Genomic DNA, 22,793 nt, shown 5'->3' on the forward strand with positions numbered 1-22,793 from the left:
TAACCTGTGAGTGACTGGAGCCAAAACAGAGCACATGTGTCAGGACAAAAAGAATTTTAATTTCAAAGAGAGGAAGATGATGCCTTCAGGAAGCCCCCCACCTAAGAAAGTGGGCTTAACAAAAGCAAGTGGACTAGACTATGACATAATTGTTTTTAGGTCTTAAGTTACGATTCTCAAGGTAGGCATTTCTTGGGAACTACTGGCATTCTTGAATCCTGTAGGAAAAGTCATTGTCTCGAGTCTTGGGGGTCATAATTACTTTGTAGGGTACAGATCCAGAGTTCTATGATGGAACAGGAGTACAATACAGGAACAGGATTTGTGAACATGTGATATGCCCTCAGTGAACACCTGGTGCTAGTCCAAGTAATTTACTTTGCCGGGGGTGAGATCATTCCAGAGTACAAAGGATTATTGCAAACTCAGGGGACAGTTTGCTTGCTGGGTTTTAACTCTGGTAAACAAGGTATCTCCAAAATATTTTGACACTTCCTATTATGATAACTCAGAGATGTTCCAGTATCAATCTATTAATAGATTCGGTATTATACTTCAAAAACTTCATCTGCTCATCTACTTTGAGTATAGAAATTTGTTATAAAAGGAAAAGGAAGGACATAGTTATAACAGTATTAAGATTCATTCCTTCAAGGGCACAGACTGAATTGATGCATACTTGACATATCATAATAGGATATTTTCAAGTAAATTTAATCAAGGTAGACTGAGGTTTAGCCTCTCTAAGCAAGATAGTTTATTAACAATGATGTTTATAATTGTTAACAAAGTGAGTCACACTGGCAACCTCAGCAAAGCTCCAGAGAAGGAAGAGACCCTCTTTATTAACACATAACAAAGAAGGGGTCTTGCTTTGGAGAAAAAAAAAAATGTGTAAGTTTGGGGCAGGAATATCACAATACAATGAAAGGTGGGTTGACATTTAAGTGAGGCTAATCTGCCCCACTCTAACAATTAAGGAATGTGCATTATTTTTATGAGACCCATCTGCATCTTGTAGTCTTTACTAGGAGATCACAACTGACAGATTTGTTGTCTCCTTGGAAGAGATTTTAAAAAAAGAAAACTTCCTTAACTACACAAAGACAGGAAAAGACAGATGACGTATCTTTTTGGAGTTGATAACTTCAGAAAACTAAACAGCTATCTACGAAATATACTAGGGGATCCTGATATGAGAGCAACTTTTCTTTTAAACCAATGAGCTCCAAAACAAGGGAAAAGGAATTTGAGACTGTTTCTTGGAACCTCAACAAAAAACTTGAAAGCCTTAGGAAAAAAGAGGTGGGGACTAGATTATGAATACTAAAGGTGTCAATTTAAAAGCATACTCTTCCTCTGGTCTCATGACCCTTAAGAAATTTTAACTGAAGAGAAATAGTTTGGTGTTTTACTATTATCTGAACCCATTATTCCCTCAAAAGGAGTATTTTTTTTTGAGATTTTGCTTTTACCAGAATCCACTGTTTGCTTAAAAAGATTCTCTTAACCCATCATTCCCTTAGTATCTTTTCCCCATCAGGGTGGCGGTAAACCTTCCCTAGTAGTGTAGGAGGGTAAACCTTACCTTAGTTTGAAGAATTTGTAATTGGGGGTGGGGGGGAACTCTAGGGCAGTCTTCTACAAAGAAGTCCCATGGGGGAAAAAAGGGAGTTTTTCTGAAAGTCTGTTGATCCAGAGATCACAGTCTTGATTCAATCAAGTTTGGTTTGACTAAGTGAAATCTGAAATAACCGAATAGAGGAAATAAAAGGTTCAAATTTCCAAACATATCAATTTTTTAAGCAATGCATATCAACTGTGTAACAAATTTGGACCAGAACTTCTCATTTAAAATTTTTTTCCCACATTTTTATTTAAAGTTTTGAGTTCCAAATTCTATTTTTCCCTTCCCTTCTTCCCTCCCTGAGATGGTAAGCAATTAGATGTTATACATGTGCAATTGTGTAAAACATACAAATCACTTTGTACAAGACGACTCAAAAGAAAAAAAGTGAAAAATAACATGCTTCAGTCTGTATTCAATCATTGTCAATTCTTTCTCTGGAAGCTGAAAGTAATATTTTATCATTAATCCTTTGGAATTGTCTTGGATCATTACATTGCTGAGAATAGCTTCATGGAATAATATTGCTTTTGCTGTGTACAACATTCTTCTGGTTCTATTCACTTTACTATGCATCAGTTCATGTAAGTCAACCAGGATTCTTCAGCTTGGCACTGGACCCCAAATATGGGAGAGGACAGATTTTTTATGCATTAAGAGAAAACAGTTAATGAGATATAAACTAGGATACAAGATTAGGTTATCTGAGTTTTAAACAGGAACTTTCCAAGTTGGGAGGGCACCTGAAAACAGAAAATGATGTGTCCCATTTCTTCCCAAGTATCTGTATTCAATCAAAGGAACAGGGAATCAGTAACCTTTTGGATAGTATAGGACCAGTTTTTAAATAAGACAACTGGATTGCTTGAAATGTATAATTGTGTGGGGGGGGTTATATACAAGGAAATGGGGTTAAATGGCTTGCCCAGGGCCACACAGCTAGGTAATTATTAAGTGTCTGAGGCCAGATTTGAACTCAGGTACTCCAGGGTCGATGCTCTATCCACTGCACCACCTAGCCACCCCTGAGATGTATAATTGTGACAAAATTCCTTGCATCAATCTTCAGATCTCATTGGGTTTCTGATCAGCTTAACCTAGGATCCTTAGTTAAGGGTCTCTAATCTTAAGATAAAGGTGGTCCAGCTTCCCAGTCAAGCAAGGCTAGGTTCAAACAATGCAACAAAGTTTTCTCATAATTCTCATAACTGACTAAAGTTTTCTCACAAGACAGAAATTGGACTAGATTCATAACTGAATAGAAAGAGAATTGAGCTAGCTCCAGAATTGAATCACAAGATGAAGTTAAATATGGGTCAATCAATTCCCACACTTCAGAACACCTTTCTGTCATTCCCTATTCTCTCCTTTTGCTTTGGTCTCTAGTACAGAGATAATCAGTCTTCATCCTTACCAAGGTTAAGTCTTCTACTTGTATCCTTCATCCCATATCTATAATCTCCTCCAAGAACTTGTTACTTTGTCTACTCCCAATTCTCTCTCTCCTTATCCATTACTACTTCTCTGTTGTTTACACACATTCCCAGTTTTTCTTCATCTTAAAAAATCCTTCTTTCACCTTTCTATCTCCTCATATCACCCTATATTACTCCCCTCCCCCATTTCACAGCAAAACTCATATAAAAGCTTATTGGTTTACTTACCTCATTCATATCTCAAGCTTATGCAATTCTGATTTCTGGCCTCAGAGTGAGACTGTGGCCCTTGATCACAGGAATCACCAAAGGCATTGCTAATTTCATGGCCCTTCCCCTGCCTTCATCCCTCTTGAAATTAAACTTCTAAGGGCATAAGAGTGGCCATTAACTCCCTTACAAACAGACAAGCAGACAAAGCATCAAATGCAGGCTTTCTATAAACATAGTAGAGAACCAGGGAAAAGTCTTATATAAGAGCCCACAGGATGGCAGAAAACATACTTTCATTTTCTGGCAGTCTGCCATCTTAAGGCGCTAATACAGTAATGGAATAGTACTCTTAGAATAATACTTCTTTGGGGGCAGGTCATCATCAACAAGGTGGAAGACCCTGGGATTGCTAGAAAGGCAAACAATCTTCCATCCTTTCTGGGGACCTGCACAATCCATGGTGTCCCCTGCAGGGGAAAAGAATTAAGCGTCCCCTAGAAACAAGAGACTCTACTCTGAACTTCATAGAATTTCATAGAATCAGACATTCAGAAATGGAAAGGATTTTAAAAGTAATTTAATCTTTGTCTTCGTTTTTTTGGTTTTAAATGTTGTACTACTTTTTTTTTAATTAAACATATTACTTCCCAATGACTTCTACCTTCCTGAAGAATTCCTTTGGGTCCTAGGAAATAAAAGTCATTAGGTAAACTAACTCATCTTGACCAGAACCAAGCCAGCACACCACTTCCTTTGGTCATCTCCAAAGCATGCAAACATACTCTCTACTACCCCCATTTACCACTTCTTTTTCAGATCCAATTCCTTTATATGGATTATCTTCCCTGATTAACCTATAAACTCCCTAAAGGCTGGGACTACTGGGGTTTGTTTTGGGGTTGTTATTTTTTTGGTATTTGTAATCCCAGAGTTTAGCACATAGTAAGCATATTAAGTTTTTTTCATTCATTCATTCATTCATTCATTCATAGACTAAGCCTTCTACTTTTGCCCTGATCCCCTTCTCTCATTTGTCTCAAAGTGACAGCTGCAAGAAGAAAAACAACAGTGAGCAACCTGGAGCTGTAGTATATCTGCTGGAAAAGAATGGATAGCAATGAGATAGATCCTAATTCAGAGTTGGAAGGGACCTAGACCAATCCTTTATGTAAAGGATCGAATCCAGCCTCCTCACTTTACAGTTGAAGAAACTGAGGCCAATAAAGGTTTAAGTAACTTGCCTAAAATCCCATGGGCAGTAAGTAGCAGAACTGGGCCTTCAACCTCTAAAGCCAGCATTTTTTCCCCTCTATATGAGTCCCTCCACCTCAGACCAGGGTTTGCCCCATAGGCTGGTGAAGGGGAACAAAGGAGATAAACACTCACCTCAAAACACTGCACTTTATTCTTAATCCTATATACCCTGGTAATGTTCAGAGTCAGGCTCTGAGGTGTCCCATATGGAAGTGGATATTCACACTTCCTGGAGCCAGGTCCATCCCATAGTGCTTATCTCCCCATCTCCATCCTAAGGTAGCTGTTCTCTCCAACCCCAAAGACCTGGCTGGTCTCTCCAGATCCAAGGCCTAATCCAAGGTTCAGGATCCTTCAATGACCCTTCTCCTTGGCACCTGGGGGAATGGGTGTGGGACCCAGGTATCCTGCCCTTTCCAAATGCAGGCTTCTGTTCCCATTGGGAGCTTAGGAAGAAATTGAGTGGTGGAGCAGCAACTTCCAGGATGGGGGACTGGGGGTGGGGGTGGGGGGGTAGGAGGAGCAGGAAGGACTTTCCTTAGTCATGCCCAAGCCTAAGGCAGATCCAGGAGGTCAGATGGGAACAACTGCTCTTGTCATGGGTCCTGCCCTTTTCATCGATTCTTCTTATCATAAGTGTTGCCGGTATCTGAAATCTGACAAACCAAGAAGGGTTTGTGTGAGGATGGGTAGGTCTTCATCTTCTCTCCCCACCCTCACCTGCCTTTAGCACTGGGGCAATCACCATGACCTCCTAAAGGAGCCATAGTAGTATATTTAGTATAGGCTTTATACATTGCATCTGAGGTGCTCCTTATAGAAGTGAATAATCACACTACCTGGAGCCAAGTCCATCCCATAGTGCCTATCTCCCCATCTATCACTCCAGCCCTACAAGCCTGGCGTCACCCAGGGTGATCCTTTATTGACCCCTCTCCTTGGCCCCTGGGGGAGTGGGGGGAGTAGTGGAGCTGGAATTGGACCTCTTCCAGTGATAGTTTTTTCCCTTCAACCTGTCTTACTATATGTTCCCAGGAACTGACTTGATCTTCCTGGTAGTTCCCACCCCCTTACAAATACCATCTGACAACTAGGTTACAAGTGAGTGCTTTGAGATTGTTTGACTGAAAGCCTTCCAGTACTCCAAGGATCCAGATTATGTAACCCTGGGCAAATCAATGGAATTTTATGCCTCAGTTTCCTCATCTGTAAAATGGGAGGGGGGGGGGGGGTTGGGATCCATGGTCAAGTCTCCTTCAGCTTTCAGTCTCTGAAGCCAGTTGGGAGGTTCCCTCTTCCCCTAAAGGATCCAACACAATGTAACTGCGGCCGTGAAATGTGATGGAGAGGGGCGGCTAGGTGGCGTAGTGGATAGAGCACCGGCCTTGGAGTCAGGAGGACCTGGGTTCAAATTCGATCTCAGACACTTAATAATGACCTAGCTGTGTGGCCTTGGGCAAGCCACTTAACCCCATTTGCCTTGCAAAAAAAAACTTATAAAAAGAAAAGAAATGTGGCGGAGAGGGAAGCCCCGAGTCAGGATGCCCACCCACCTTGTCCTTGCTCAGGAGCTTGGAGAGGATGTCTTGGCTCTGCAGCGATGCAGCGCTGTTCTCGGCAGTACTGAGGTGCCGCTGCCGGTGCAGCGTCAGATCTTCTTGCTCCTGGTTGAAGCGGATGGAGCGAACTTCCTCCACAATTCTAGAAAGAGGAGGATGGTGGTGGGTGTAGGGGACGGCGATGAGACAAAAGTGCAAGAGGGAGACAGAAACTGAGGCAGTCGGGGCCCGGCCCAGCATGCTTCCGTGGCGAAGCTAGCGGGGCTTGAATAAAGGCTAGAACTAGAGGAGCCCTTCCATCGACCTTGGGCGCACCTGGCCCATGCCAGCTTCCCTCCTCACCCCCCATCAAGGAGTCTCCACCCGCTAAAGACTTGGCCCCCTCCTAGGTTGCCCACCCCCTCCTCTTCCAAAGCTTTCCCCATGACTTGCCCCTCCAAGATGAACCGTCTCAGAAAGCTCTCCTCCCAGCTGGGACCTCCCTCTCCCTTCCAGGTCCTCTCCCCCTCCGCCTCCTCCAGATCCTCTCCCCACCGTTCCCCTTTCCCCTCCAGGTCCCGGTCCCCCCTCTCCCCGCCTTTCCCCTTTCCCCTCCCCGCCGTTCCCCTTTCCCCTCCAGGTCCCGGTCCTCCCTCTCCCCGCCGTTCCCCTTTCCCCTCCAGGTCCCGGTCCCCCCTCTCCCCGCCTTTCCCCTTTCCCCTCCAGGTCCGGGTCCCCCCTCTCCCCCCTTTCCCCTCCAGGTCCCGGTCCCCCCTCTCCCCGCCTTTCCCCTTTCCCCTCCAGGTCCCGGTCCCCCCTCTCCCCGCCTTTCCCCTTTCCCCTCCAGGTCCCGGTCCCCCCTCTCCCCCCCTTTCCCCTCCAGGTCCCGGTCCCCCCTCTCCCCGCCTTTCCCCTTTCCCCTCCAGGTCCCGGTCCCCCCTCTCCCCGCCTTTCCCCTTTCCCCTCCAGGTCCCGGTCCCCCCTCTCCCCACCTTTCCCCTCCAGGTCCCGGTCCCCCCTCTCCCCGCCTTTCCCCTTTCCCCTCCAGGTCCCGGTCCCCCCTCTCCCCGCCACCACCCCGCCCCGGCCTACTTGTTGAGCTCCTCCCGGATCTCCTTGTAAGCCTGTAGGTTTTCCTGGATGGCCTCGAGCACCAGGCAGAAGTTGTCACAGGTGGCCTCGGACAGGTTCTGCATGGGCCCCCCCGACAGCGGCTCCTGCTTCTTCGACGAGCCCTTTTCCATGAGGCATTCCTTACAATGCACCAGCTGAAGCTCCGGCGTCTCCTCGTCGGCGTAGTCCTCTTTGCTCACCTAAGCACAAAGCCACCCAGCGCACATTGCTGCAGCATCCCTTTCCTCCCCAAAGCCCTGGCAAGGGAGCAGTGCACTGGGGAATTTTATCCCCATTTCAGAGGTATGGAAACAGGTGTAGGGAGGAGAGATTTGCCCTATGCCACGGGGGGGGCAGAATGGGGGGAAGCAAAATCACCTAGGCTGGAAGTCATTTACAAGAGGTCACCCTAAAACCCTATCCTCATCGAGAGTATCCCAGATTTGTGGTCATCGTGCCTTGGGATAACTGATTGTTAGGAAGTTTTTCCACTGGTTAAGTCAAATTCAACCTCTTTGTTATGTTTTTACCTATCAGGTCTAATCCACAGAGCAAAAGGAATCCCTTTTCAAAACGGTGACACTCCCAATATTTGACTACACTTATTTGTGACCCTTATAAATTTTCTCTGGATTATACCTCTGATTTCCAGTTCTTTACACCCCTCCCAGTAATCATAATGATCAAGATAGTAAGTAATAATCGCTGGCATTTAGATAGAACCTTAAGGTTTACAAAATACTTCAAAGATACTAATCTTCACATCTACCCAAGGAGGTAAGATGCTGCTACTATCCTTATTTTACAGATGAAGAGGGGGCAGCTAGGTGAAGAAGTGGATAGAGCCCTGGAGTCAGGAGGATCTGACCTCGGAAACTTAATGATTACCTAGTTGTGTGACCTTGGGCAGGTCTTTTAGCCCCATTGCCTTGCAAAAAAAACCAAAAAAAATCATTTTACAGAAGAAGGAACTGAGGCATATTGAAGTTGTGACTTGCCCAGGCACAAATATCAAACAAATGTCTAAGGCATTCAGTTCAAGTCTTCCTGTCTCCTTTGCCCAGTGCCTCTAGAAATTATAGCTATATATAACAGGATCTGGAAGGAGGAGGAGGAAAGGGGACCTGGAAGGGGCAGAAAGGCTTATAATGACTCCCTCATTACTGACCTTTCTAAAACATGGCACTCCAGTTGTGGTCTAAGCTGGCAGAAGACAAGTCATTACTGCCTTCTTCTACACTACTCTTGCTTCTATTAATATACACTGTGATTAATTACAAGTACTTTTCTCACTCATCTGCTATGTCATTCAGTTGACTAATATTGAGTTTATAACCCAGATCTTTTTCAGAAGTGCTATTTAGTCACTATTCCCTCACCAGTATTCTTGTGAAATTGCAGTTTTGAACCCAAGTGTAAGACTTTACTTTTATCCTTTTAAAACTCAGCTTGATTAAATTTGACCCATAGGATGTTCTAGCCTTTTTAGCTACCAGTCCAATTGCCCAATCTATTAACTATACCTCCTAGTTTTGTGAATCATCTCATTTTATAAGCCTGCCACTTTATGCCCTTATCCAAGTCAGTGATAGAAATATTGAAAAGCAAAAGGCTTAATATTAATGATCACAGATAGGGTCACTCTGTTGTGACCTTTTTTCAAGGAATTTTAAGCATAGAAAAAGCCTTATTGGAGAGGAAATTTGGAGGTCATATTTTGCACTTTAGAATTAATTTTTTTTAGCAAGGGCCATAGGATCTTGTATGCTCTGTACCTGTCAGGCCAGTGACAATCCATTAGTTACTTCCTCCAAGTTGATATTGTGATAGGATGTGATCACACCAATGTGTGCACTCCTACCAATTGTGCAGTTAACACCCATGAGGACTCATCATGTCAACAAGTTTATATTCTCCCATAACTTCTCAGGAGTTTCACCTAATCTATCCACTTTTGGTATTACATGAATACCAGATGGACTTTGTTTATCCCTCTGTCTTGCCACATGGCTTGCCTTCTGTGGTCATGCATCTCTGTAATAATGTCCTTTAGAATGCTTCTCCTATAAAATTCATCATTGGTGGCCTCAGACATTTAATAATTACTTAGCTGTGTGATCTTGGGCAAGTCACTAATCCCTTTGTCTTGCAAAAACCAAAAACCAAAAATTAATCTTTGGCAATAAGCTCCAGTTTACCCAGATCTACCATGTACCTTCCCATTACTCTTCAGATATTCCATAACTTAAATTCTTTGTAAATTGTTACATTTATGATTTGCAATTATGTAGCAACATTGGAAGTTGTTAATACTTTTGTTTTGGGATCTTTTGTTTTGGAGAGAATTTTGTCATTATTAGCACTGTATTAATAGTACTACAATTTCCAAGTGCAATCTAGGCCCCCTTTCACTACTCTTCATTCAGGGCCAATCCTGTCCTTTCAATGTCCATCCTAATACTGTCAGTTCAGGAGAAATGCCAAATGAACCAGCTCTTTGGGCTGGCTATGTAACTGTGTATCAAATAACAGGAATTCTTTATCCCCTTGTTTTTTTTTTCCTAGTATGGATGGTAGGTTGAACTCTTGAGAGAGTCTGGATCTCATTTAGGTCATCCATATTTCATCTACAGGCAGGACCATCTGGAAGATCTCATCATCTATAGGGAACCCCCTTCAATCTAGATAATATACTAGAGATCCTTCTAACATATAGGACCGATACATGATTGGGAACACAGTCTAGAACACAATGATCATTTGTCTCCTGACTAACTCAGATCATGTTGCTGTATTTGATTTGGGGAACTCCATTTTAAGATATATGACCTGGGGGGCAGCTAGGTGGCATAGTGGATAAAGCACCGGCCCTGGAGTCAGGAGTACCTGGGTTCAAATCCGGTCTGAGACACTTAATAATTACCTAGCTGTGTGGCCTTGGGCAAGCCACTTAACCCCGTTTGCCTTGCAAAAAAAAAAAACCTAAAAAAAAAAAGATATATGACCTGACAGGTGCAGAGCATACAAGATCCTATGGCCCTTACTATTTGTTAACTGTAAAAGAAAATTAATTCTAAAGTGCAAAATATGACTTCAAAAGTTTCCTTTCTAATAAGGTTTCTTCTATGCTTATTAAGTAAGATTCCTTGAAAAAAGGTCACAACAGAGATTACCTTTCTCAATGACCCTATCTGTGATCATTAATATTAAGAAAGGCATAATACAGAGAAATATGTGGTTATCAAGGAGTTTTGCTCCTAAATGGTCATAATTCCTGCCCTCAAGGGGCTTACATTTTAATGGGGGGGGGGGGGGGCGAAGATCATACATAAAGTAGAGCTGAAAAGCCGAGGGAATGTGGCAGCATGGTGCAGAGATGACCAGGGAGTCTGTGGGAGGTTTCTGGCAAGAGGTGAAAGTTCACCTATAGCATCCCCAAGGGCAAAATTAAAGAAGGTTCTGATAGGAAGAGGATGATGACTGGAGTATTGGCATCATAGTATGGAATATGTCAGTTCAAAGGTCATTCAACATTGGTCTTTGAACATTTAGAGTCGGCAACTAAAGTAATGTTTATACACAGTTCTCAAACCATGGGATTCTCTACTTCCTTTCCCACATTTTTGCCATCATTACTGCAGGAGCAGAAAGTAGTTAAATCAAATTAAGTATCATTCTGTATTTCTCTTTGTTTTTCTGGGTTGTCATGGCTAAAGAATTCATCCCCAGATGAAATGAGCCTTTCTAGACTTAACTAGGCTAATTTTCAGAAAGAAGTCTCTCAATAGAAAGCTTCCCTCATAGTAAAATCTACCAGATTTTACAGTTCAGCAAATCTTCTGAAAACCTGAGATGGCTTCCATATTGTGATGTGGCATTGTAGGTTATGATGTGCTTTCTTTTTGTTCTATAGTCTTTCATCAATATATATTTTTTTAAATCAGTCATTCAACCGATTCAAGAATCTAGTAAGTGTCCACCCCGTGATTTGAACATAGGTCTTCTAGTCCAATGTTCCCTTCCACTACACCATGATGCCTCTTAACAGAGGGTTTGCCAGGTACTGTAGCCAGAGGGAATTCTAGGCATCAGGATAAGTCCTAAGGACCTTAGTTTTCTCCCTCCCCTGTGTCCCAGACAAATATTTGTTCCTTCAATTGTTAGGGAAAAAAATGATGGCTAAAGCAGCATCAGCAGATATTATCCATACATCTATCTACCCTCCAGAAGCCTTGCTGCCCCAAATTTCCACTCTACTGGAAGACATTTATAGCATTAATTTGTTTTTGGTTTTGAACATAAAGTTTTATTCTTTGGGATTTACTATTAACCTATAGGTGGAGGCCATTCTGATGATGAGGTAATGACCACACTAAGTTGAAAGATGATTAGAAAATTTATTACCTGAGCAAGGGGAGGGGAACAAAATATATATAACAAGAGTAGATAAAACCTTAAACTTCCCTAGATACCATTCTATTATTTGATATCAAACAGAATCATCCTTCTATAATGCTTATCTTGCCTGAGGGAAGTAACTTTTTTATGAGTTTCAGTACTAGGAGGTCAGGACAAGTCTTCCTTTCAAAGTCTAAAGGAGGACACATTCTATTCCTCACAATAATTAAGAAAATCATCCTTTGATCAGGAAAATAGTTGTAAAATCTTATAGTAATAATTATTATTATTGTTATTACACTTTGGCATTTCCTCCATTTTTATCAAAGATGATATCATTACATTATAGAAAAACAACAAAGGGCATATTGGAGGGAGAAATAGCATATCTAGGAGACCTAGGGAGCCAGAAGAATAGGTGAGCAACAAACATAATGTCTATCTATGAGGGGGGTTATAAAGATGGATGACACATTTTCTAGAGTTAAGGGCTAGTTACAAAGATAAAAAGGGGGGCAGTTCCCTTTGATTGAATAACTCCCACAATCAAAAAGCATTAGAGGAGAGAGTAAATGACATTTATGGTATTTATAGATAGAAGGGACCTATCCCTAAATTCATTTTTAACTCTTAGTTTTATAGATTAAAGTTGAAAATAAGTGATTTGAATAAAGTCACACATCTACCTAGTAGAGAGAAAAGCAAGGATTTTAAATCTCAAAGCTAATTCTTTGACTATTAGATCAAGCTTTCTCTCAGGTCCTATCTCCTCAGAATTTCTCCTTTCCTTTGATAAATCTTACCCCTGAAGGTCCAGAATATCAGAAAATAAATTCTTTGGAAAATAAGACCCTTTGGTCTCAAGATTTCAAACTTTCTTATGACCTACACCTCTAGTATCTTGGCTTCTGATTTCAAAGTGCAGGATTAGTGACTTGCTTATGGTGCCCTCCCAAGTAAGCCTTAGTGCCCAGGTCAGGGCACCATCAATAATCATCACTTACCTCCACCTCCTGGTGTTGCTCCCTCTCCTTCTCCTTCATCATCTGTTCCAGGTTGGTAGTTACAACAACGACCAACAGATTAATGCCAATAAACGCACCAAGGGTGATGAAGATGGCCAAGTAAATTGCACCACCGACATGTAGCCCAAATTCCTTCTCTTGTGTCCTAGAGACAGCAGGGACCCTTTGTCAATTTATGCTCCTTCCCTGAGAAAGAGACTGGAGATTCTGATGAGTCTAAGCTTGAGGGAGGGTCAAAATAACTCAAATCAAAGGAAAGTTTTCGAAAGAAGACATTTAAACCTCTCATAGCCTTATAAAAGAATGCCCTAAATCACTACTTGGATAAAAAAAAAGAACTTCAAGTTCTCACCTAATACTTGTCATCCTGACAAAGATGGCAAAATAGAAAAAAGGTAAATGTTAAAGGGACTGTGGGAAGACAAAAATACTAATGTGATGGAACTATGAAATAGTTCAACTCTGGGAGAAAAACACTTCAGAATTATACTAAAAGTCTCATGAAACTTTTGTGATTTTGACCCAGCAGAACCTCTACTAGCAAAAAAAATTCAAAAAAAGAGGGAAAAGGCAGCTAGGTAGCACAGTAGACAAAGCACTAACCCTGGACCTGGAGTCAAATTTGACCCTGAGTTCAAATTTGACCTCAGATACTTTATAATTACCTAGCTGTGTGGCCTTGGGCAAGTCACTTAACCCTAATGTCTTACAAAAAAAAACCCTAAAACAAAAACAAAAAAAAAAGAGGGAAAAATCTCATATGTACAAAAAATATTAATAGCAGCACTTTTTTTGGTAGTAGCAAAACATTTGAAGAAAAGTTTGTACCCACCAATTAAGAAAAGATATAAATTATGGCCTATGAATATATAATAGAATGGATTACTAGGTTGTCAGAAATAATAAACATGGATAATTCAGAGAAACTTGGAAAGGCTTGTGTGAAGTGATGCCTAACAAGGTAAACACAACCTGATCTTAATGATCTTAATAAAGTAAAGTACTCTCATGACCTTGGATAAATTTCTTTTTTTTTAGGTTTTTACAAGGCAAATGGGGTTAAGTGGCTTGCCTTAAGGCCACACATCAAATTTGAACTCCTCCTGACTCCAGAGCCAGTGCTCTACCCACTGTACCACCTAGATGCCCCTTGGATAAATTTCTTAACTTCCTTGAGTCTTTTTTTCCTTATCTGTAAAGAAAGAGGATTAGCCTAGATATTCCTCGGAGGTCCCTTCCAGCTCAAATCTAAGTTCCTATTATTCTAGAAGGGTTGATGAAGAGGCCTACCTCCCTTCTCTAAGCAGAGAGATGGTTGCCAAGAAATATAGAATGAGGCGTTCATTTCTAGCCATGACCAATGTGTTGATTTGTTTTGCTTGGTGGTGTTTATTTGTTATTCTTTTTGGGGGGGCAGGCATTAATGAAGCATTTTTAAAAGAAAATAGTTTAGACATTAGGGTCAATTGTGCTAAAGATAAATTGGTTCATATACCAACACAAATTATGCAATGGAATGAAAACAAAATAACTAGCAGGAATGCAAAAGAAATTAGCCCTCCCACAAAAAAGGTAGTGGACCTGGAAGAAATTTCAAAAGGTTCCTTCATTCCTTGGAAATTAGACATGTAAGTGGCATGCATTCATGTTGAAAGTCAACTTTAGGCCTCTAATCAAAAATCTCTCATCTTTCAGTAGAAATGCCTTATTCCCCCTCCCGTATTAGGAGTCCCTAATTCTCCACATCAGCAGCCCCTCTTCCCCTCTATGAAAAGCCCCCTATCTAGCCCCCTATCTAAAATAAAATTTAGAGCCTTCCTATCTGACTTCCCCTAAGACACTCCTCTTCTCCAATCAAAAATCCCTCACCATCCCTCATCCCATCAGGAGACTTTCATCAGAGCTTCTGGAACATCTCTCTTCTCAGGCAAGAGATTTTTGACAAAGCCCATTCCCATTCCACATCACAAAGGGGCCCATTACTTTACTCACTGAAAATCTGCATAGATGTCAACCCAACCATCCTGGGTGATGCAGATGAAGAGGGAATAAAGGGCTACTTTCATGTTCTGGAAATGTTCAGGGACCATGGAGCCAAAGAGGGTAACTCCAAAAACAGAGAAAACCTATAAGGAGGAAAGGATTTGGAGCCAGAATATACTCAGATCATCTGTTCCAAATCCTACATTTCAAAGAGGAAAAAGTCAAAACCTAGAGAAGGTTACAATAACATATTTGTGTGGTACTTTAGGACCTAGTGTTCTCACAAAACCCCATGGGAGTTGGGTAATGTAGGCATTATTACCTCCATTTTGTAAATGGGAAAAGGGAGGCTGCAAGAAGTAAGGGGATTTGTCTTTTGTCAATGCTAATGTCATATTAGGGATTTGAACCCAGGTCTCTTGACCCCAAGGACAAGAAATAGTTTTGGTAAGGAGGGTAGGGAAAGGGTTCTAGAGTGGAAGATAGTCCCCCACCCCCAAGAAGTCCCCAAGGAGGAGGCTGACCAACATGAAGAAGAGAATGAGCGCCATGATGTTGGCCATGTCGGGCACAGATTGTATAATGACACGGAGAATTCGGGCCAGCGGCTCCACTGCCATGCATACATGCACCAATCTCAATGCTCTGATGTGGGGAGAGGAGAGGATTGCTCAGGTTTCTCCATTCTCTCCTGACTAGCTCCCTTCCAGGAGAGGGTTCCCACTCTCTCCATTCCATTCTCCCTGGGGTGGCCCAATAAGCAGATGATCCTCAGCAGTTCAGCTCTCTTCTCCCCCCCCCATCTCTTCTCTACCCCAGACATAACCTATCCTCACTCCCACATGCAGCTGCCCCACATTTAATGCCTTCCTATATAGAGCCCTCGTTCTCAGTATTTAGAGCAGGAATCCTGGCTCAGGAAGACAGGCTGGTCCTTTCACCCCACCTACCTCAGGGTGTATACGATGGCAATGGCACTGAATACATTGAAAAAGAGGGACAGGACCAGGATCAAGACAATGAAAAAGTTGAGTATGTTCCATCCATCCTGAGAAACACATGAGGAAGGAGTCAGTGATCAGAGGCAATTACCTAAAACCCAGCTTCCCTATAGATGTGTTATCCCTGACCCAGTCACCACCAGCAGCAGTCTGGATCCCATGCTGCCATGATCCACAATCTCAAGTCCCCTGGGGGAAGGCATCATAATTCTGATAACCATTGAGAAGGACTGATTATTCTCAGATATTCATACAGAACCAGTATCAGAATAAAGAGTTGGGGCAGAGGACTCTGAAAGTAGTGAGCACAATTCCATCAACACTTTCTTATAGGTCTGTTCCACCCAGTCTCATGAGACCCTACACAGGGACAGATAGAAGGGTAAAGAATGAGCATATGAAAGTCTAATCCATTCTTTCACTCAGCTGTCAAAGTGATCTTCTCCAAGTGCAATCTGATTTTGTGTTCCATCTATTCAAAAAACTCTGATGGCTCCCTATTGCTTCCAAGATCAAAATCCCTTTAAAGCCTTGACTTTTAAAACTACTCTACCTTTCCTTTCTTCCCATACCTTCCCCAAGCCCCCTCTTGTGACCCAGTAACACTATCCAACTTGCTGTTCTTTAAACAATCTACTTTATCCACTGTGCCAACTGGCTGTAAACAATTAAAAATGTGGTACCAGAACAGGTCATTATAATACATATAGATGCCCCTGTGTACCCAGAGATTTCAGGCAATCATAGTCCACTGCTGGTGATCCACAAAGACAGTCCCAGAGAACAAATCTCCAGATATCCCATTCTTCAGAGATAGGTACATTGAAATACTAATGTCTATTTCCTTTAACAGACAAATTGTGCAAATTTTCTCCATGTAAACATACTCAGGAAACCAATAAGCATTCTTCTACCTCACAGGCATGCACTGACAGACAAAAAGGCATAGTAACATACATAGAACTCCATAGACAGGCATATCCACACAGAGTTATACAGATATATATATCCCAAAGATGCCAGACCCAAAACATACACAAATACACCCAAACCCAACTATCTCTAAGTAGGGAGATACAGAGTCAGAGTATTGGAGAGACATTATTTTGAATTATGGTTTGTCTTAGACCATATTGGTTCAACTTTCAAGCAGTGTATTTTGCTGTCAGTCCACTCACATTGGTGTCCAACAGGTTCTACCTGCTCATCAGAGAGTCCAATCATAAATATTAAACACATACATACATAACACACACAGACACACATGCACACACACACACACACACACCTCAGATAAAAGGAAACTGAACAGACTGACCATTTCTCTCTCTTTTTCTCTTTCTCCCTCTGTCTGTGTCTGTCTCTGTCTCTCTCACACACGTATTCCTCAAATGCAACAAAACACAGGCTGATCATCTCTGTCTCTCTCTCTCTCTCTCTCTCTCTCCCTCCCCCATTCTCTCTCTCTCTCTTTATATAGACATATATGTGTTTTGTATATGTATTCACCCTTCAGATAGACAGAAACATACATCATCCACTCACACACATAACACTCCATAGGCAGATACCTACCCTCAGACATACAACCACCCCTCTGAGAGACATACAGCCCCCAACCTAGAAATGTACATTTGTCTGGGAGCAGAAGCATGGTGGAACAGGGAGCATATTGGGGGGTTGGAGGGATAGGACTAAACCCACCTTCCAGTAGATCCAGAAGCCGTTAAACCAGCCAAGCAGAACCTCACATAAGAGAATTGTAAGCACAACGTCATCTATGGCAGAGAATAACTCATAGTATTGCTACATGGGAAGGAGAAAAAAAGACACAAAGACAAAGAAAGAGAGGGTCAGTTGGGCAGACCTGGGAATAAAGGGAGCTGTGACTCTTGGTTCAAGGGTATATAGATGACAGGAATGGAGATGACAAGAATTCTGGGCCTTGTTTGTCTGGTTTGGGTGAAAGAAGAGAGAAGAGTGAGTTTGTCTCTAGTCATTCCCAACTCCCTCCCTTCACTACATATTTCTCAAGACTTAGCCTTTAGATGGCATTGTACAGGACAAAGGGATAGACTTCAGTCAAGTTCAAATCCAGGCTCTTCTACTTATCTCTTGCCTGGGTCACTTAATTTCTCTGGACTTCAGTTTCTTTATAAAATGGTGGGACTAGAGAGGTCTTTCCAATATTCTATCATCCTAGCACTAAAAGACAGCTCAGATCTCACTGGATCCAACTTCCCCCCTTCTCTCCCATTTAACAGATGAAGGGAGGGAGGCTAGATGCAAACTAAGTTTTTTAGCCACGGTCACACAGCTAGTGATGTTTGCCCTTCGTTCTTGAAGAAGATGATGACATCAGAGAGGTAATGCCATGACAAGCACATGAATTGGATTTGAGTGAGGGGGTGCTGCGCTTTCCTCCAGAGTCATCTAGACTCTGGAGTCATCAGTGGCCTGATATGAATCAGAAAGCCTGGAGATAACCCTAGATGTGAGGCAAAGGGTTAAGTGTCTCGCCCAAGGTCACAGGACTAATAGGTGACAAGTATCTGAGGCTGTATTCGAACTCCCAACTTCCTGACTCCAAGGCCAGTGCTCTTTCCACGGCACCACCTGACTACCTTCACATAGCTAGTATGAAACAGAGCTCAGGTTGGGACCCAGACTGCCAATACAGTGGTTTTCCTCTCTGTTCTCTCTTCCTTGATATTACATTCATCTACTCTCCCAGCTTCAAGCATTTCCGGAAATAGGGAAATGCCAGACTCTCTCACATCCCTGACTTTTCTCTGAGCTCCCGACAGACCTGTATCTCCAGTGCTTCATGAGGCATCTTCACATCTCTACCCACATATCCAAAGCTAAACTTATCACTGTCCCCCACCTGAACTTTCCTGTTTCTGTCTATGACACTACTACTACAGTCACCTGGGCTAGACACCCACCTTTGGCTCTCTCTTCCTACTTGCCTCTCCCTCCCCACCAACCCCGACCCTTGCCAGAAGGCCATCTCTTCTTGCCTTTTTCAAGTTAATCTGGTCTGCTTCCTGGCCTACTCCTTAACTCATGTCTGTGATAAATGTGATTAACCGATTTTCTGGAGGAAGATAAAAACAAAGCCAAGCATTGAAAATTCAATGTAAATTATTAACATTTTCTCCATCACTTTCTTAATTCTACACAACCAACAAAATAAGAAATCAAGCAGTAATTTGTTGTGATTTCCTAAATGGAAAGGCTCACATTGATCTCTCCTGCATCAGCACCCCTTGACCTTCAAATCATTTTCTCCATTCTCCCATTCGCCAGGAAACTGTTTGGGGATTGGAGTGGGGAGAAGCAAGAGGTTAATCAAACCTCCCAGGAGGTACATCTGGCAACTGGGCAAGATCATAAGTTATGAGCTGGTTGCCAACTTGCATTGGTAGATGGTGTTTCAAAACTAGAAGTTCCCCACAAAATCACAAATCCAGACCAAAATAAAAATGTTGGAGTCAAGATATCTGAAGGGGAAATAGGAGGGAGAAGAAAAACCATAATCCTTTGTCTCTGGAACCACCAGAAACTGGTAGAAGCAGTTACAAAAAAAAAAGTCTTAGGGATTGAGAACCAGGGACACCAAATCAAGGTAACCAGAGAATAAACCTGGGGTACTGATAAACAAATACTTTAGAATAAGCAGAACTACTCCCAACTTGAACTTGGACTGGCTAATTAATACATGCTAATGATGATATAATGAGAGCTAACAATAGAGAGGATGCATACAACATCCATGTCCAAATGACACCTGTGAGTACTATGGGAATGGGAGAAGAGTGGAATGTTGCTTCCTGACCATGAGATGTTGTATCCAGCAGGGACTATGGACAAGCCTGGAATTTGCTGTCTCTAAAGCTTTTATCCAGAGACATATCGGTTCAATAAATTACTTTTCAAAGTAATTGGAATATAGATTCAGAATGATAAGGGACTGTGAAAGTGCAACAGATCCACTCCCTTCATTTGATATATAATGAAATTTAGGGCCAAGGGAGTTAAATGACTTGCACAAGATCACACAGCAAGTTAGTATCTGAGGACATAATTCAAACTCAGGTCTTCCTAACTCCCACTCGAGCTCTCTTTAGAGTTATGTGCTTTCCAGTTCTTATCTTCCCAAAGTGCATACCTTCTCTTTCCTGGTAGTGCAGAATTGAAATTGGAGGGGTCCTCAGAAACCATCTGGTCTAACCCCGTTATTTTTATTGTTGAGAAAATTGCTGTCCAGAGAGGTTAATAACTTGCCCAAAGTCACATAGGTAGGAAATAGATCTGAACCCAGGTCATCTGAATCCAAATGCAGTTTTCTTCTCACTCTACCATACTGCCTCTTCTTGGTCTCTCCAAATTCTACCTCTTCCATAAGATTCATTGTGGAGCCTCTTCTCCGGAAGGCCTCCTCTATCTCCTTCGGTCTGTCTCTGATGCCCTACAATTTTGCCTAACAATGATTGTGGCCACTCAACAGTCATGCTTCGTGGGGTTCACATGCCTCAGTCTTGTCTCTCCTATGGGATAGGGAATTTCCTCTAAATAAGAACAGACCTGGCCTTCTCTTTGTCCTTAGCCAAAAACAGTATACACAGAAAATACTCAGTGAAGTCTTGTTGTTAATTGGAAGGATGGGAGATGAGTAGATTAAAAAAAACAAAACCACCTCCAATCAATGGGAAGGAGGGCTAAATGCAAAGAAAAATAAATGGAGAATGATAGATGAGGAAGGAGAGATGGAGGAAAGAATATGGAGATGGATAGATGAAAAGATGGACTGGGAGAAGTAGATGTAGGATTGAATGAATTGGGAAGGAAAGAATGGAAAGATGAATATGGATGGATTAGGGGAAAATAGATAATATGACTCCAGAGGGATAGATGGAAGACTGATTGGAGGATGGAAAGGAGTGATGGATGGGGAAGGGATATATGAAAATATGAATTGATGAGAGATAAATAGATGTTAATAGGAAACGATGAATGACTAGATGATTCTATGAATAGGGAAAGAGATGAATGGAAAGGAATGGATAGGGAAGGATAGATGAAAAAATGGATAGATGATGAGAGAAAAGGATGGATAGATGACTAGAAGATGTTATGGGTAGGAGTAATAGATGGGAATATAAAGACAAGAATAAATGAGTAAAGGAGCTCCAGAGGTGCTATATGGGAACGGAATGGAATAAAGAAATAAGCATATGTGCCAGGCACTATATTAAGCAATTTTTACAAATATTATCTATTACTTTATCTTCACACTGACTCTGGGACACAGGTACTATTATTACCCCTCATTTTACAGTTGAGGAAACTTTAGGCAAAGAGGGGTGAAGTGACTCATTCAGGGTCACACAACTAGTAAGTGTCTGAGGCTGGATTTCAACTCAAGGCTTCCTGACTCTAAACCCAGTGTTCTATCCACTATGCCACCTAAGTGCCTCATCCAGAGAGGGACAGAAAGGGAATGGAGTAAAGAGGAAGACCATGGTGAGGGGTAAAGGTCAGGAGTGAGCCCTTGGTTTCACCTGGCCAAGGTAAGTGTTAGTACGCGCTGCAATGGTGAAGGCGTCAGCCAACAGAAGTAAGGCCAGTGATATCTGGAAGGCTGGATGTCGAAGGAATTGCTTGATGTACATAAAAGTGATGAATTCCTGCATGTCCCATGCATCCTGGGGAGAAGGAGAGCAAGAACATCACTGTGAGAGGAGAGGACAGTCACAACACCATGGAGGGAGACCTAGGGAGAGGCAAGGTTACAATGGACAAGGTCACTAGGGGGGGACCCTGGGGTACCACCAGGGTTGGGAGGTTACTGCAAAGGGAAGAGGACTCAAATGGGGATGTCACTACAGAAGAAAGCAGGGTGGAGAATCTCTAGCAAAGGAAATGCTGGCATGAGAGGGGAAATTTAATTGCAGGGATCCTGGTCACTTTAGCCCAAACTCTTACTCTGGTAATTGTGATTTCATGACGATTGATGAGCACTTTTTCCTCTGGCCTTCCAAAGGAATCTCGAATATCACCCTAAAGGTAGGAAAGGGGAAGTTTCACTCAGTACCCAGACAATGCCAGGGGAGTTATCCTTCCCATGGGAGGTCCCCTGTATCTTCTCTCCTTCTCACATCCTTCTTATTTCTCCTCTTCTCCCTCAACCTCCCTCTTTCCCAACCCAGGACATCCAGCCTTAGGAGTTAAAACCACTTACCCTGACAAAGGTCAATGGTCTAGGTTTTTCCTTTTCATTCCAATGTGTCCATTCAGCTTTCTTGTTCATCTTGCCAGCCTGACCCAATGTCCAACCTTCACAGAATCTTCATTACAAGAATTCTAAGCCAGCCTTTCTAAACCATCTCACAAAGAAGCCCCAGTAACCATGGGCATTCCAAATTCTTCACAAGCACCCCCCAACCATACAGGCTTGTCTGAAGGGACATATGGTCACCTTGGAAGTTGAGAACTCCCAGATCAAGACAATTCAGAACACAAGACAACTTGTTAACTCACTTCCAAGAGCTAAATTAGAAGAAAATAGGGTCCTTTCTTGCATCTTATAAGACTCAGAATAAACATAGGATCCTATCTAGAACTAGAGATAGAAACTTCTATCTTGAGATAGAAGCCTCCTTAGAAGGATCATATGGAAAAATGAGCCCATTTTTTAAATGAGGAAAGTGATGCCCAGAGAGAGAAAATGGCTAATCCCCAAACCAAGTATGAATAATATGTATGTGGATTCAAACTATGATTCAAGACCATTTATAGTCAATACTATCTCAGTGCCACTATTAGAGGTCAGATCCAGGCCACCACTACTCTCCCTTCAGCCTACCCAATTTCTGTTCAAAAGGAAGAGCAAAATGAACTTCAATACCTCACTCTCACTCACCCCCATATCCAATCTGCTACCAAGTCTTATCACTTCTTGTAGTTCAGTCATTCTAATTGACTCTTCATGACCCCATTGGGGTTTTTCTTGGCAAAGAAACTGGATTAGTTTACATTTCCTTCTCCAGTTCATTTTACCAGAAGTTTACAATCTTTTTTTTTTTAGGTTTTTGCAAGACAAATGAGGCTAAGTGGCTTGCCGAAGGCCACACAGCTAGGTAATTATTAAGTGTCTGAGACCGGATTTGAACCCAGGTACTCCTGACTCCAGGGCCGGT

General features: G+C 42.3%; 1 protein-coding gene across 1 annotated transcript; it reads right to left on the reverse strand.

Moving 5' to 3' along the window:
• Nucleotides 1-1,898: 1,898 nt before the first annotated feature.
• Nucleotides 1,899-21,955, reverse strand: CATSPER4 (cation channel sperm associated 4). Its single transcript, XM_074191632.1, has 11 exons — nucleotides 21,836-21,955; nucleotides 21,580-21,654; nucleotides 21,156-21,299; nucleotides 17,293-17,394; nucleotides 15,538-15,635; nucleotides 15,112-15,232; nucleotides 14,597-14,730; nucleotides 12,584-12,749; nucleotides 7,161-7,381; nucleotides 6,084-6,231; nucleotides 1,899-5,186 (listed from the first exon to the last, which is right to left on the reverse strand). Exons 1-11 carry the CDS (start codon nucleotides 21,902-21,904, stop codon nucleotides 5,145-5,147), a joined length of 1,320 nt encoding a protein of 439 aa, XP_074047733.1. The 5' UTR covers nucleotides 21,905-21,955; the 3' UTR covers nucleotides 1,899-5,144.
• Nucleotides 21,956-22,793: the final 838 nt, after the last annotated feature.

This window comes from Macrotis lagotis, chromosome 1 (assembly GCF_037893015.1).
Source record: "Macrotis lagotis isolate mMagLag1 chromosome 1, bilby.v1.9.chrom.fasta, whole genome shotgun sequence".
In the NCBI taxonomy this organism is placed as follows: domain Eukaryota; kingdom Metazoa; phylum Chordata; class Mammalia; order Peramelemorphia; family Peramelidae; genus Macrotis; species Macrotis lagotis.